Below are 15,160 nucleotides of genomic sequence, written 5' to 3'. Positions count from 1 at the left end.
GCAGACTCAAATTTAAACCATTTAAATATTTGTTTTATCAATCTGCACTCAACGCTCCTAATGACAAAGAATTTATTGAAAAGGAAAAACTGAAATATTCTTTTCTCTCAAGGATGTTTTTACATCTTGGTCAAAGTCCACCTATGATGAAGTTAATCGATCGGACGTTATTTGGAAAGAGACACATCTGTTAATATGAAGTGTTACAGCTGACAGTGCAGCCATTGGAACCATCTCCTGACCATTTAATCCCAACTGTGAAACATGCTGGTGGCTTCATGCCATGGGGGAGTTTTCGGGGTCAGAGACTGGAGGGTTCATCAGGATTGAGGGAAAGGGGCAGAACAAAGTACAGAGATATCCTTAATGAAAACCTGGTCCTGAGTGTTCAGGACCTCAAACTGGTCCAAAGGTTCATCCTCCAACTGAACAATGACCCTGGACACACAGTCAAACACAGGCTTTTGGACAACTCTGTCAATTTCCTCGAGTGGTCGAACCCGAGACCTGACAGGAACCAAATTAAACATCTCTAGAGAGCTTTAGAGAATCTGCAGAGAAGAACGACAGCAAATCTCCAAATCCAGTTGAGCAAAGCTTGTTGTGTCATATAAGCAGGTTCAGGACTATAATCGCTGCCAAAGGTGCTTTGTCTGAATACTTGAATAAGTGTCAACGTGATATTCCTGTTTTTCCTTTTGAAGAGTCGAGTGATGAGGGGAAAAACATAACACAATGTGGACAATAGCAAATCTGTAGTTCTGTAACCTACAAAAATAATCTCAATGTCTGTCTCTACAGCAAAGCTTTTACATTCTTACAAAAAAAAAATTCTGGTACACACACACACACACACAGTTATGCAACCAGTGTACATCTAGTTACCATCATGCGTCCATTACATAATCTAGCCCACCTTGTCAATAATTCACAAAGACACAGCGGGTACACAGAATTCAACCCTGGCTCAGACCAGACTTCTGCTGACAAAGCAAATGCTCCTACACCAGCACCATTAGATGCATTTATTAAACTCTCATACAATATTCTTCATTAGCATATACGAGGCCCTGCATTGTTTAATAGTGGTGGCAGCTGGAGAACACATTCTGCTCCTGGTGCTGGCAGATATCACTGACTAAGACTAAATGGAGTTTCACATCCACATGAGAGGATGGTATGTCAGCTCGTTCCCAGAAGGAGGAGTAACTTGACTCCAGCAGTGGACCTCATAGCACAAGGTGAAAACTCTGACCTCATCATATTTTACTGAATATAGTGTGTCAGTCCTCTGAGTTCCAGACGACACCCTCACCGAGGACATGTGGTTACTTGCCAGAATAAATTATGTTTGTGAAACTAAGATTACATTTTTCTGTTAACATAAATATTATGGGGCAGCAGATTGTGGAACTTGACTCACCCCAACTTTGGAAGTCCCAGTGAAGCTCCAAGTAAAAGTCACCAAGCTGCAAATGAAGATAGAGAATCACTGGTTAAACTATACGAGTAGATACACAAAGCTATTCACAACAAAATCGCTGCATACCTAAAAGAGAGATTCAGGTCTTATTGTCGATAAATTCAACGAAAGGACTAAACACTGTATTATTTTGGGACTATTTTCAGCTGTGTATTAATCCAACTTTTCTGCCCAAGTAAGTTTTGACAGAGCCAGGAGGGCGTATGATGAAGTGACTGAAAATAATCTGTGACCATGTTCATGGTAACGAGAACATGTCGCCCAGGGCAACAGTGTGGCTAACTGATGTATTTTTAACACCTCTGAACAACAGTGCAGGTCTGCCAAGGTGCTCAATGGACTGGAATAACTAATGATCGTCTTTGTGTGGGAGAAACTAGTCTCAAATTTACAAAAAGAAATCTTGCAGAACCAAAATCAAAAGAGCTGGAACAAAGCGTTTCAGTTAGACCGACCTGAGTAAACAGATTCTATGTTGTCCATAACAAATCCTGCCTGACTGACACCCCTCAGTACAGTTGATATACCCTCTGCTGTATGCTGATGGGAGGTTCTGATCTCTTCACTGACGTCAGGCCGACAGAGGATTGTCCCTTCCCAGACCTTTTATTATCTCAGAGCGATGATGATGCAGAAAAATGATCTGCGGCATCTCTGCCTCGTCAACATCCAGGAAGGTTCACATCATGTCACAGTAAACACTTTTCAATGTCAAGCAACTTTTAAAGACGTCAAAATCTGAGGTGGAAAAAACCATGGAAACAGGCCTTAGATACCACACAGTAGTACATAGTTTGTCCATCTGTTGACTTCCTCCCTGACTCTCCTGAGGGGGTGTTGTTGCAGCACAGATGACCTGAAAGCTACAATCACCAGATGATTACACCTACAGAGTCAATAACCTGATGTTAGGCAGCAAGACTATTGCAAAAGGGCTCCGTATGTTGAAGCTCAAAGATGTAGATACAGTACGTCAGCCTGTACATGACTAAATGTTTACTGTGTCTGTGTGAGGCATGTGTGTCATCATGTCAGCCAGACACAACAAATCCAGAGGGATAATTGTGGCTCTGATCATCATGTCTGTGTGTGGTTACATTACAGTGTATGTGTGCATGTGATGTCACACAAAGGCACAGTGAGGCTTCATTAACCCTGAACAACCACATCTCTGACTAGTTGTAAATGGCCCCGTACAAAAACTGTGTATTTTTGCAAGTTACTTTCTTTTCTTTTTTCTTTTTGTCCCTGCTGACTAAATTCAACTTATTATTATTATTATTAGGTTATTATTTTCGTGAACAGAAATTACTTGAATGTTTGTTTGTATAGAGCTGGAAGGTGAGATCTAATATGAGATCCGATCACGAGAGGCATGTGAACGCACGCACTCACAGCTGTCCACTTGTGATCGGATCACAAAAAAACATGTTAAAACCAGGCGTGTATGGGGCCATTGTGAGTGATTCTGTGTCCCTCTTGGCTTTGCTTCATTGTGAGGACAATCATTTTTGAAAGAGAATCTTCATTGTGGTCTGGGAACAATGATTGTGAATCTGTGGGTGTGAAATTTGTATTTTTAACTCTCATTGTGTGTGTATGTGGTTTTAAAGTGACATAGAAACTATTGCAGTTCAGGCAGTGGTGTTTATAATTTCTAGATACCCTTATCCACTGGTCAGAAAACCCAAGAACATCCACTATCACCTGGATTTGTCGCAGGGAGAATAGATACAATTGGGTTTCACCTCTGGGTCAAATGACTCTTTATCGACTCCAGCTCTGATCAGCAGTGATGGAAACATGACACCCGGTTGAACCTGATCATTTCTTCTTCTTTAATCTGGCAGTATAGACTATAGGCACTGACATTGCACTTTTTCTGGCACAATAACATGGCGCACCTTGAACTTCCAGGCATTGGCGCATCAATAGCAATGAAGTTTTGTGAACTTTTTACATCTTGGAAAAAAATGTGCAAAAGCGATATTTTCTTCATATGATGTAAGATGCGAGCGATCTAAAATCATTCAGTCGCCTTTGGGTTCGAAAGAGGGACTGAAGTAAAAGATATAGAAGTGTAATCATTGTAAGACTGTCACTGATCTCCATCTTGTTTGATCTGTTGTGTGCTGTGCTTCACGACACGTTGTGACATCGAACATGACCCACCAGAGAACAGAAGGGCAAACTCCTCTTCTAGCAATGGGAGTCTAGCCTTTTTTGGGAGCTTTACCTGTGTTTCAAAAAACCTGGATATATCCCACGCGAATTTTGGTGTAAAAGGGGTACAAGAGGCAGAACGGAGATGTAAAAAGACTCAAACACCAAAACATCAGGGGCCGGATCATCAGAGAGAACAGATCAGACAAATAAGAACTAACAAACCTCTTTCAAGGCTTTCAGCAGCTTGGGCCTCTTGTCCTCCACACTCTCTCTGGACTGTTGCTTCAGCTTCCTCAGCAGCGCCGTGACTGGAGGACAGAGACGAACAAAAAAGACAAACACAGATGAAGAAAAAAGCACAAATGTGTCCGAACCCATCAACAAACAGGAAGCTCCCTGCTGTGCGACTGAAGAGCGTCTGGAGGGAGAACTGATTCACAAGTAGAGACAAGTGTTAGTTCCCATAACAGCTGACTGTTAATAACCTTTTGTAGTTTTGAATCTGATCCCTAGAAATAACTCACTCGAAGTAGAACATTTAGTCACCATATTCAAAAAGTAATTCCTCTGCCATGTTGCTGTTATGCCAAGTGGAAATGGTCCTTCTCTACGTGGCAGGAAAGTCAGACTCTCCTCAAATCATGATTAACTGGCTGAGAAAGAAGACATTTTTTAATTTTTCTAAAACACTGAGCTTGTCTTAACTTTGAAGACAGCTGCACTCTTACATTAAGGAGCTTTTTTTGGTATGTGTTTGTGAACCTGTGACTGTATGAGGGATATCATTTATTTTAATTTTTTGTTCATTGCTTTATACGTTTTGATATACACTAAAATATATTGTTAGAGAAAAAGGGAGCTTTTTTTGTTTAAGTGTAAAGGTGATGGACGTTTTGGAGCATGCACAGTTAAAATGTGACCTAATGTAATATTAAAATAAAACAATTTTCACAGTGGCAACAATAATGCAGCATCGATGTCAGACTGACAGAAGTGGTTCACTAACACATTTCAGCAACATGCTCAGAGAGATAATAAATAATCTTGTGTGTATTAATGTATAACTCGCTGCCATAATCTTCCCAACAGCCTCTTTATACAAATCCATCCAACAATGAATCATGCAAAAGGCAAAGAGCACGCACTTTAATGTAAATGTAGCTTATGGTTCAGAGCTATGTCGACTTGCTGCAGCCACATGGGGCAATCCGAGCAGCGTCCGACCAATCCCTGCGCACCACCTGCAGGGATTAAACCATTCCAGGAAGTTCAAAGGGAAAGAGCCTGGCAGACATGGAGCTTCCTGCTAATGAGCTGCCCCCATAACTCCTTAATGACCTGGGAGAGACACACTCCAAGCAGGCTCTTAACCGTGATGGGCTACATTAACAAGCCATCGCATCTCTTGTGCCCAGTGGCTGCAGGAGCCCTTCTTGTTAATGCAAGCATTTATTTGAATGTTATTTGCTGTATGTAAGTGGAATGGGAGCATCAGCAGCTCAACGACATAACTGTGGTGGTTTTATGGAGCCAGGAGGGGATTAAATGACCACTTGTAAAACTCATGGAAACAGTGAGGAAAAAAGAAAATATTTGGCTTGTGACACTCAGACCGCCCTCTGTTATTAGCATGAAAAGCAACAGTGGACATATGGCATCATCAGCAGCCTAACTAGCCCCTGTGCTGCTTTATGTCCACGTGGTCAGTCAACACACACAAACATGTTGTTCATATGGTGCGACCGGTGCTCCACACGAGGCGGCGTGGAGGGGGCAGGGGTAAACCAAGGCTAAATGAGAACACAATGCACACACAAACACAAACACACACAAACACACACACAAACACTGATACACATGATGACACACGTGGCAGTTGACGCAGACACAAGTAGAGGAAGAGGGGTGTGTTTGTGGCCCGGCTACCTAATGAGTGTAGACAAGCCCTGAATGGAGCTCCTCCTCATCCTTGCCGCCTCTCAGCGGGATAAGGAATGGAGTACAATCTCACCATCTGCCCACAGCCGACCCGTCCAGCACAGGCCGAGAAAACCAATCCTGACTGCTTCAGCGCTAAACCAAACTGACTCTCCATGCTGGCACTAATTCACTCTGATACTGATTAGGACACTTTTCTGGCATTAATAAGGTGAGTGATCTCAGTAAATTCACCTCCTCACATTAATGAACAGAGGCAGAGTCAGGAGCGTTTCTGCATTTAGGTCACCACAAACTGCTGCTATTTAACAATTAGCTCTTGGCTGTGACTGGCTAATAATCTGAGTCAATATTGAGTCTCTGTGTGGAACAGACAAGCAGTTGGGCTGCTGCAAACAGGCCTGAATGAATGTAGTTCCAAACTTACTGAGGCACAGTCAATTAATTTTACAAGACATCTAAAGCATGGGGACTTTTGAACGTCTGATTAAAAACTTACGAGCTGCTTTCAAGAAGTCTGTGAATGTAGTGAAGAGGAAAAGAGGATTTAGTTCAGCTTCAGGCCTGTACAGGAACTGATGTCAGGGAAAAGTACTTTATCATGGAATACAATTTGTGTTAATATTTTATAGTATTTTGTCAGATGTGATATTGCTTTTTAAATGGGCCATTTCACTTTGCTATAAAACCTGCAGTATTTAATTGGATGTCTAATACTACGGCTGTTAAGGACAAAAGTTCAAGCGAAGAACAAAGATCCACTGTGTTTCAAATATATCAAATCTTCAAAATTTTGCCTGAAGAAGCTGAACTTATTAGATAGTTATAAGTCTATGTAATAATGTTTATTTGTATTTTTATTTTATATGTAAAATCTACATTTCTGTGTTCAATCTTTATTATTGTCTGTCAATGGAGGACTAGCAAACAAAAAATTGATTTAGGAGTGACTCCTATTTTACTGTACATATGACAATATAGACTCTTGAATCTCTCGAGTATAAACGAGATCAGTTAGTGGTGAGAAGTTCCAACAGAATCTTGGGAAAATGTGGTGAGACTTGGCCAGAATAAAAGAAACAAAATTCAAATTTTAAAATAATACCAGCACCATATTCCCACCTGGTCAGTTCCCCCAAACATAGACGAACACTGATGGTTAAACAAAGCTTCCATCTTATATTTTATATAACCCACATATCACTCAGAAGCATGTTACACATATCAACCAGTGTTTTGAATGGCTTTGAGGTCACAAGGGGATGATCACTTGATCTTGATTATTTTTAAAATAAGAGAAGAGAAAATTAGACGGCGACCTTAAACTTGGATTGAATCAGACAAACAAAAACCCCCTAACGCTCTTTTCCAGGCGTATCACTTCTGACTAGCTGCTGAAATTCATTTAATCTCACACAAACATATTTTTGGCAGCAAACTCAAATCTGGTTCTCTATTCAACAGTCAACTACAAAGACCACTGCAGTCTGCCACTCACGGAAAAAAGCTGTTCCTCATCTGAAAAACACTAACACTGACTGAAGCAGCTCTTTAAACAAGCTCCTGAAGGTGACGACGCAGCCGAGTGAGCGGAGTGAGGATGGAAATAGCTCTTTCTGAACCAAACACTGACAAAATCTATTTCTGAGTCTCATTTTAACACCTTGTTCAATTGGAAATCACCAAGTGACAAATGCGTCAAATGGCTGCAAATGTGGGTAGATATCTGCAAAAGTTTGGCACAAATATTCACCAAAAACAACACAGCAACTTTTTTTTTTAGGATTATCGCTTTTAAGAAGATGTTTGCCTGGTAATCGGACCGTTTTTATGGAAAGTTGTTGAAGTGTTGATTCAGTCTAGGACACGACCCTGTTTGTAAACAAAGCTCCTGGGTGTCATCGAATGTCTGATAAGCAGGGCTCTGTTAGGCTCATCCTCAGGAGGACTCAACATGCACGGAATACAGAAAAGGTCAAGTTTCCTTCAACATCTTGCACCTTAAATGTCATCATGGCAGCCAGGTAAAATCCTATAGAAGGCAAGTGTGAATGTGGCAATAAATTCATCCAGGAGGCAAAGACAAGTCCTGCTCAGCAGAAGCTGTGGAGCCTCTTTCCTCTGAAACCTGACAGATGATTCAAGAGATCAGCAAACTGACCCACTCAGTCTGTACTGTCCTCCGTCTGATCCCCTCAGACACACTTACCTTCAAACTCACAGCAAACCAAACATATTTTCTGACAGATCAATTCACAACAAGGCAAAGATAAGTGCTACGAGCCACTTCACATGCTCAGACAATGGAGACTGCTAAAAAAACAAACATAATAATGACAATTTTGAAATGACATCAAGGTATTTATATTGATACTGAACTAGAAGAGCTGTTCTCTCTTTCTAGCACCTGTGTCAGTCATAAACCAGAATCAATTAGTAACATTTCACACACAGTATGAAAGCTGTATTTTTCTTTACAGCTACAGCTACAGAACAAAACTGAATGAACCACATGGAAAGGTAACAACTGGGGTTGCTTCATGTAAATTTTCATTGTAAACTTGTTTGATTCTTCCTGTACAAACAGCCAGCAAAACCAAGTGAAAGCAGTGAGACAAGATCTATTCAAAATCCTCATGATTAACATATTAGGAACTTTAAGTAGATAATGAACATAATGCATCTTTCAAACATCCCCATGTTCATATTCAATAAAACTGTAGAGCCTGCGTACAGAGAGTGTTCTGATGCTTCCCTATTACATCAATAGCGTTCAAAACCCTGCATGATAGATCTACGTGCCAGTTTCTTGTACAATGAGATAATTACTATTAACGGTGATTGGATACATAACATTTTAATATCCCGAACCACAGTTTAATCCAGACTTTGGACTGTGGGCAGGAAATGGGCGAGAAAAGGGCTTGAGCTTAATCAGCCTATGAGGAGAAAGAGAGAGAAACATCTAATGAATTGCCTTTCATCGAAGCACAAAAGCCAGAGGGCCCTTGAGGAATGTCCCCTCTCTCTGACGGACAAAGGAGGCAGGCCGGCGTCACGGCCTCACTGGGAAGCAGAATGTGCCGAGCTGTTTGTTAGTTTGCATCTGTCCATGGGACCTTTTCTCTCCCACTTCAATGTTTTCACACAGGAAAATCCCAACTGAAGCTGCACCAAAGCCACGTTTGTTACAGTGAGTGAGTTGGCTGACACTTTGACAAGGTGATCAGTGGTGGTGGTGGTGGTGGGGGAGTTTCAAACACTCTGTCTCAGTGTATGACCAAGCAGAGACAGCCAGTCAGTCACAGATACTTACTCATCTGCCGGTCTCCGTAGCTGATGGCCTCTGCAAGGGGACTCCATCCCTGAGCGTTCTTCACCTTCACTGGTGCATTGTGGGCCAGCAGCAGGTGTGCACACTCTGTAGGAGGTCCAAACAGACAGGAAGATTATTACTAAACACTCACTTACATGGATGATAGGGTTTACTCATGGCATCGCAATGAAGACCAGAAAGACACAAAAGAAAAAGCATGCAAATAAAAGACCAGCGACGCAGACAACAGCAAAGGAAACAGAAACATTTATATTAATGTGTCTTATGAACACGACTCTACAGGTGCTACCATCACAAAGGTTGGAAAACCCTGTAAAAAAAAACTGGCAGGTGCTTTCTGTTCAAACAAGAGGAACTGGAGATATGTTTAAATCGAGCAAAAGCCAGGTGATGAGACCTGAATGATAAATTTAGCCCCAATAAAAGATAAACTGGTTTTATAAAACAGAACAAAGCAGAAGTCTGCATCTAAACATCTGAACGTGTAAGAGGTCAGCTCTTAGGTATCAGAAATGAATTTCCTTTTAACCCGAGAGACAAAAAACATGGAGAAACAAGTGGAAAGAAAATGTAAAGAAATTGACTTGTATTAAAACAAATGGAGGAATAAGAGCTTATGGCTTTTCTCATGTCTCTATCTGATGCATCCACAATGCTGAACACACAATGTAAAGACAAAGATGAAGGATAAGAACACCTGCTTTAAAACACACAGAGGACAAATAACCATTTCCTCAGGAAATGAATAAGATGAGACTGGCTTCACAGCCCTGCTTCTTGTCAGCACGTTTGATGTTGCTATGGTAACTTGCACATGTAATTCATACTAAGATACTCCCACGCAGTCAAACAGGACAATAATCACCTGGATACTAATTTTTAACTCAATGTCAACACTGTCGCCAGGTCTAATTTTCTCTTCAGCTTGTCTTAACGCAAGAACCAGTCAAAATGAACTAGAAGTAGAACTAGAATGACACTCAGTAGAGCACATACCTCCACCAGGAACAGTCCTCTTAAATTCAACAAACTCAGGCATCGGTTCTCTAAATGGTCCTGACCTTTTTCAACAAGATTCATTAATAATTCACTGGGAAAATATAAACATTTGAAGAATTGTGGAGTTTTGTGGAAATCCGTTCAGTAGCTTGATGCAACTTGTGCAATCTCCTTTACAAACTAACATACAACCCAACCAACAAATGGACAGGGCTGAAAACATAACCTCCTTGAGGGATGTAATAAAGTAAATTCTAGGACACCATCATGGCTTTCATATATTTTGTATGTATGTATATGTGCCCTATTTATCTCTGCTTATTGGCCAATCAAATGCATTGCTCGCAAACGTACCCGATCAATTTGCGGTAGATTCAGGTACAGACGACTGACTGGCCGCCTGCTGTAAACATGTATGATACCCAGCAGAGATTCTTCCTGTGGCATCGCTGATTTAAAAATAATCCTTGGTTTTATACAGGGACAGATTGTGTGTAGGATTGAGGTGGCAGCTGACCCATTAACCAAAGAGCCATATGGGGCCGACATACTGCTGTAAAACGAGGAAAAGATTATCACTTGGAAAACATCACACTGTACAGAATTACCCTCGGCGCTGTGCGGGAAAACAGCCAGAGAGACTCATCCCTTTTTTCTGTGGCACTAAATGCAGCACAAAAAAATCCCTACTCTACCTCTGGGCATCGTGTCAACAAACTACAGCGAGGCAAAAAAAAAAAAAAAAAAAGCCTGTTGTTCTGGCTCAGCTGTCAGTTTTTTTCATGACACAATTCATTATATTGTTGGCGTCTGTTTCGGTTCTGTCTAACCACTGGGCAGGAGCAGTCGCAGCCCTGTGAGCAGAAAATTGCCCAAATGCAAGAGCAGAGGCTAACTGCGAACAGTCGGCAGCTGAGTGAGTAAGTGGGGCTGTTTGATCGGCCCAGCGCTGATCTCTTAGTCTGACAAAAGCCGCACACAAGCCTCTCAATATACCTGGTTACTGCCCTCGTGTTCAGACTTGTTCCTCTGCTACACGCCAACATCAACACTACAGAGCCAACCTGGTGTCCGGAGGCAGAGAGAGCAAATCTTGCCCTTTGAAAAATCAAGCACAACACACAGTCTAAACTACCACATCAACTCAATGATCTACATACCAACTATGTTTTATTCATACGAGAGAGGCCAGCGTCTCATACATTCTTTATGATGGAGAGGAATGCATGTAGAACCTCCTCCTAATTAAACATTATCCTCACAACAAAGAGGAGCGTGGCTGTCCCAGGGGTGTGGTTACACAGGGATAAAACGGCAGGTTTGTGACAGCACCCAAAGTATTTCAGCTACGTTCTAGCAACAGCAACGTGCAGCTCACTCCAAGGAAGAGAAAATGAAAATGAACAAAGACAGGCCAGTGGGAAGTAATTGTGTTCGCACCAGGGGAGCGGCTGAAGTTCAAAGACTTGGATCGTGACTCGTCTAAATTCGTCTTCTCATTATATTTCTGCCCAATTCGCTGTGACGTGATCTGCATGTTAAGTGCTATAGATCGTCCAAAGTCTGACTACCTCCAAAAGATTGATTAATACGGATAATATTGCATGATTTCACAGTTTTAATCCTGTGTGCCTGTTCTAATTGTTCATTTCCTCTGCCCAGGAGGTTATTGCCGCAATCCATTAAACCTCGGAATTTCCCACTCCAGGTTGGAATTTCGGATGGTAGGAGGATATATATTAGCACTCCTGTCATTAAATGTGTTGTACACATAGTACTGTCCAATTACTGTCTGTGGACATTTTACAATGCCGCTGGTATGCGTGAAATGCCACATAATGCGTTATTATGAACTTTTTGTAATAACAATAGCTAGCTGGCTGACGTAAACATTGTTCCTGTGCAACTAGAACGCTATCAACTCGGCTTATTCGGGTGTGACATCATTCTGAGGGCCTGGAACGCGGGACAAGGTTTCACCCATGTCTATTTGGTTGATGGTTGGTTTGTTTGTTTGTTTGTTTTTAGCAGGATAACGCAAAAACCATTGGACGAATTACCACTGAACTTGGTGGAACCATGAAATATTGGTGAGGGTCCAGTAATTTTTTTATACTTTCTTTAACATTTTGAGTTGGGGCATGTTTTTTTGACATTTTCACAAATTTCTCAGAGAATAATTCATGGATCTTGATGAAAAAAAGTCTGACATGTTAAGGGGACTGATATTTATGAGGGTGTGCATTAAAGATCCAAATCCAGATCGAAGGAATTTAAATCTGGTTTCATAAGGGGACTGTTGGGCCTTGGCTGAGGTATGCACTCTGAGTGCCTCTCTCGATTATCTCTTGTCCCTCAGTAGCTCTACATTAAAATTCCAGTTTCAGCTGTTTGATGACTCATCCTGTACTTATGGGCATTTACAAATTTTAACATTGATAAAACTTGCTCGAATTTTTTACACCTTCCCAGTGACTTAATTCCTCCAGTTACCTACGCTGTCCGATCCATTGGTCAAATCCACAGGCGTAGAACTCCTTGACAACAGAGAGACAGAGAGCAGGCTGTTGTCACGACTTTCCACATTGAGCTGGTTGATACTGTCAACTCTGGCGAGGGGGCGTGACACACTTTCTGCCCCATTGACAACTGTACACGCCAATCAATAGCTGTGACAATCTCCTCCACAGCTTTGTGTTTTTACCGCACACACACAAATGTGAGGAAATCCCAAAAATCACCCTGACAACATCATTAAATAAGGAAGCTGTGCGGGCACCAGAAAGAGTGGATATAACTGCAGAGTGCATCACAAAGACGTCTGCATCAGCAAAGAAAAAAGGTAAACCTCAGTGTGAATGCATTAGTCCGCTCCGTGCCCGGGCTCAGGGACGGAGCAGCTGATAACAGAAAACGATGCAGAGAAAACACAGACGGCCAAGTGATCGAGCGCTTGCCTTCTGACGTAAGGCTCCCATTCCCTCTGGCCTTTGACCTATATATCACCCTGCTAAATCCAATGGTTGTGTTATATAATGGCAACATTTAGCAGATATACATTACATAACCATGAAGAGAACAGTCAAGTGTCCTGAGCTACAGACCTGCCCTAGATTCTGATGATGATTTGAGACATCATCATACATGCACAGTGTTTCTACCAGAGGTTTTCTGTGTTTAAAATGTCCTTTGGCATGAATTAAATCCAGACGCTATACGTTTAGCGTTTTCCCCCTCAGAGACAATAACAGCAACCATCTGTTATTTAACAATGCAAACAGACCATTGCTCTTACAGTTACCTGCAGCTCTGTGATAGCTGCATCATGTGGGGTGAAGATTCAGGCTTTTCTATGAACTGCGATATATGATACTCTTTTAACAACCTCAACAAACAGGACATGTAGCCTCATCCAATGGCACCAAACTGAGTGTATGATGTGTCTTGATGTCACTTTATAATCAAATACTGCATGTTATCATCTAAAGTTATAAAGTTTGAGCTCTGACATACTATTTACTGTAGCTGCAAGAGCATCCAGACATTTGGTTATACAATGTGCCAGCAGTACAAACTGGACCAAACTGGACCATGCCTCTCACCCAATGTCAGCTGGGATTGGCTCCAGCTCCCCCCACAACCCTTACAGGATAAGCAGTATAGATAATGCATGGTTGGACGTGCAAGGCACCTGGACCTGATGGCATTCCTGGCCGAGCTCTCAAGGTGTGTGCAGATCAGCTGGCAGATGTTTTCACAGACATTTTCAACCTGTCACTGCTCCAGTCTGTAGTCCCCGCATGTTTCAAGGAGACCATCATTGTCCCTGTTCCCAAAAAAACAAAAATCCTCTGCCTGAACGACTACCGCCCAGTAGCACTCACTTCCACCATCATGAAGTGTTTTGAGCGGCTAGTCAAACCATTCATCACCTCCTCCCTCCCTGACTCACTGGACCCTCTTCAGTTTGCCTACAGGCCAAATAGGTCGACTGCAGATGCCATCTCCCTCACCCTTCACACTGCCCTCTCCCACCTGGACCAGAGGGACACATATGTGAGAATGCTGTTCATTGACTACAGTTCAGCATTCAATACCATCGTGCCCCTGAAGCTTGTCACCAAGCTCAGAGACCTTGGGCTCAACATCGCCCTCCGTGACTGGATTCTGAACTTCCTGACGGGCAGACCACAGGCGGTGCGGATAGGCAGCACCACATCCTCCACCCTGACTCTAAACACCGGTGCCCCCCAGGGCTGCGTGCTCAGTCCTCTCCTGTACTCCCTGTTCACGCATGACTGCGTGGCCACCCACAGCTCCAACACCATCATTAAGTTTGCTGATGACACGACCGTCATAGGCCTGATCACCGGCGACGATGAGAAGGCCTACAGAGAGGAGGTCAGAGCCCTGACATCTTGGTGCCAGGACAACAACCTCCATCTCAACATCAGCAAAACAAAGGAGCTGATCGTGGACTACAGGAAGAGACAAGGAGTAGAACACGCCCCCCTCTCCATCAATGGGACTACGGTGGAGCGAGTCAGCAGCTTCAGGTTCCTCGGGGTCCACATCAGTGATGACCTGACCTGGACCAACCACACAGACTCCATCAGGAAGACGGCCAGACAGCGGCTCTTCTTCCTCCGCAGGCTGCGGAGGCTCAACATGGATGCCAGGATTCTCTGCAACTTCTACAGGTGCACCATAGAGAGCATCCTGACTGGCTGCATCACCGCCTGGTACGGCAGCTGCACCGCCCTGAACCGTAAGGCTTTGCAGAGGGTGGTGAAGTCTGCCCAGCACATCACCAGGACGGAGCTACCATCCATGGAGGACCTCTACACCCAGCGGTGTAGGAAGAAGGCCAACCGGATCATTAAAGATCCCTTTCACCCCAGCCATAAACTGTTCTGCCTGCTGCCGTCTGGCCGACGGTACCGCAGCATCCGGGCCCGCACCACCAGACTCAGAGACAGTTTCATCCCCCAGGCCAGAAGACTTTTAAACTCCTCCAATCTGTCATAACTCTGCACCTTAGCATATTTGCACTATTGCACACACTTGCACTATTGTTTTTCTTTTTCTTTAGGTGTATATATATATTTTAGATATGTATATTTTATTTTAAATTTTAAACTTTGATTGAGCATTGTTATAAGAGAGCCTGTGACCCAAGCATTTAATTGCAAGCGACTGCTTAATGTTATCGTTGTGCATATGACAATAAACTCTTG

General features: G+C 42.7%; 1 protein-coding gene across 2 annotated transcripts in view; it reads right to left on the bottom strand.

Moving 5' to 3' along the window:
• Positions 1 to 15,160, bottom strand: part of ankrd13c (ankyrin repeat domain 13C) — a 31,287-nt gene that overhangs the window by 10,440 nt on the left and 5,687 nt on the right. For both annotated transcript variants that reach the window (XR_004613646.1, XM_034583106.1), the window contains exons 3-5: positions 8,904 to 9,008; positions 3,872 to 3,957; positions 1,424 to 1,469 (exon numbers count right to left, since the gene is read on the bottom strand). Coding sequence is in view for 1 of the 2 variants with exons in the window: in XM_034583106.1 (XP_034438997.1) it covers positions 1,424 to 1,469; positions 3,872 to 3,957; positions 8,904 to 9,008 (237 nt within the window). In the remaining variant the exon portion in view is untranslated. The remainder of the gene's footprint in view (positions 1 to 1,423; positions 1,470 to 3,871; positions 3,958 to 8,903; positions 9,009 to 15,160) is intronic.

The sequence above is a fragment of the Hippoglossus hippoglossus genome, chromosome 4 (assembly GCF_009819705.1).
Source record: "Hippoglossus hippoglossus isolate fHipHip1 chromosome 4, fHipHip1.pri, whole genome shotgun sequence".
Taxonomy (NCBI): Eukaryota; Metazoa; Chordata; class Actinopteri; order Pleuronectiformes; family Pleuronectidae; genus Hippoglossus; species Hippoglossus hippoglossus.
This window is presented reverse-complemented; position numbering and strand designations above follow the sequence as displayed.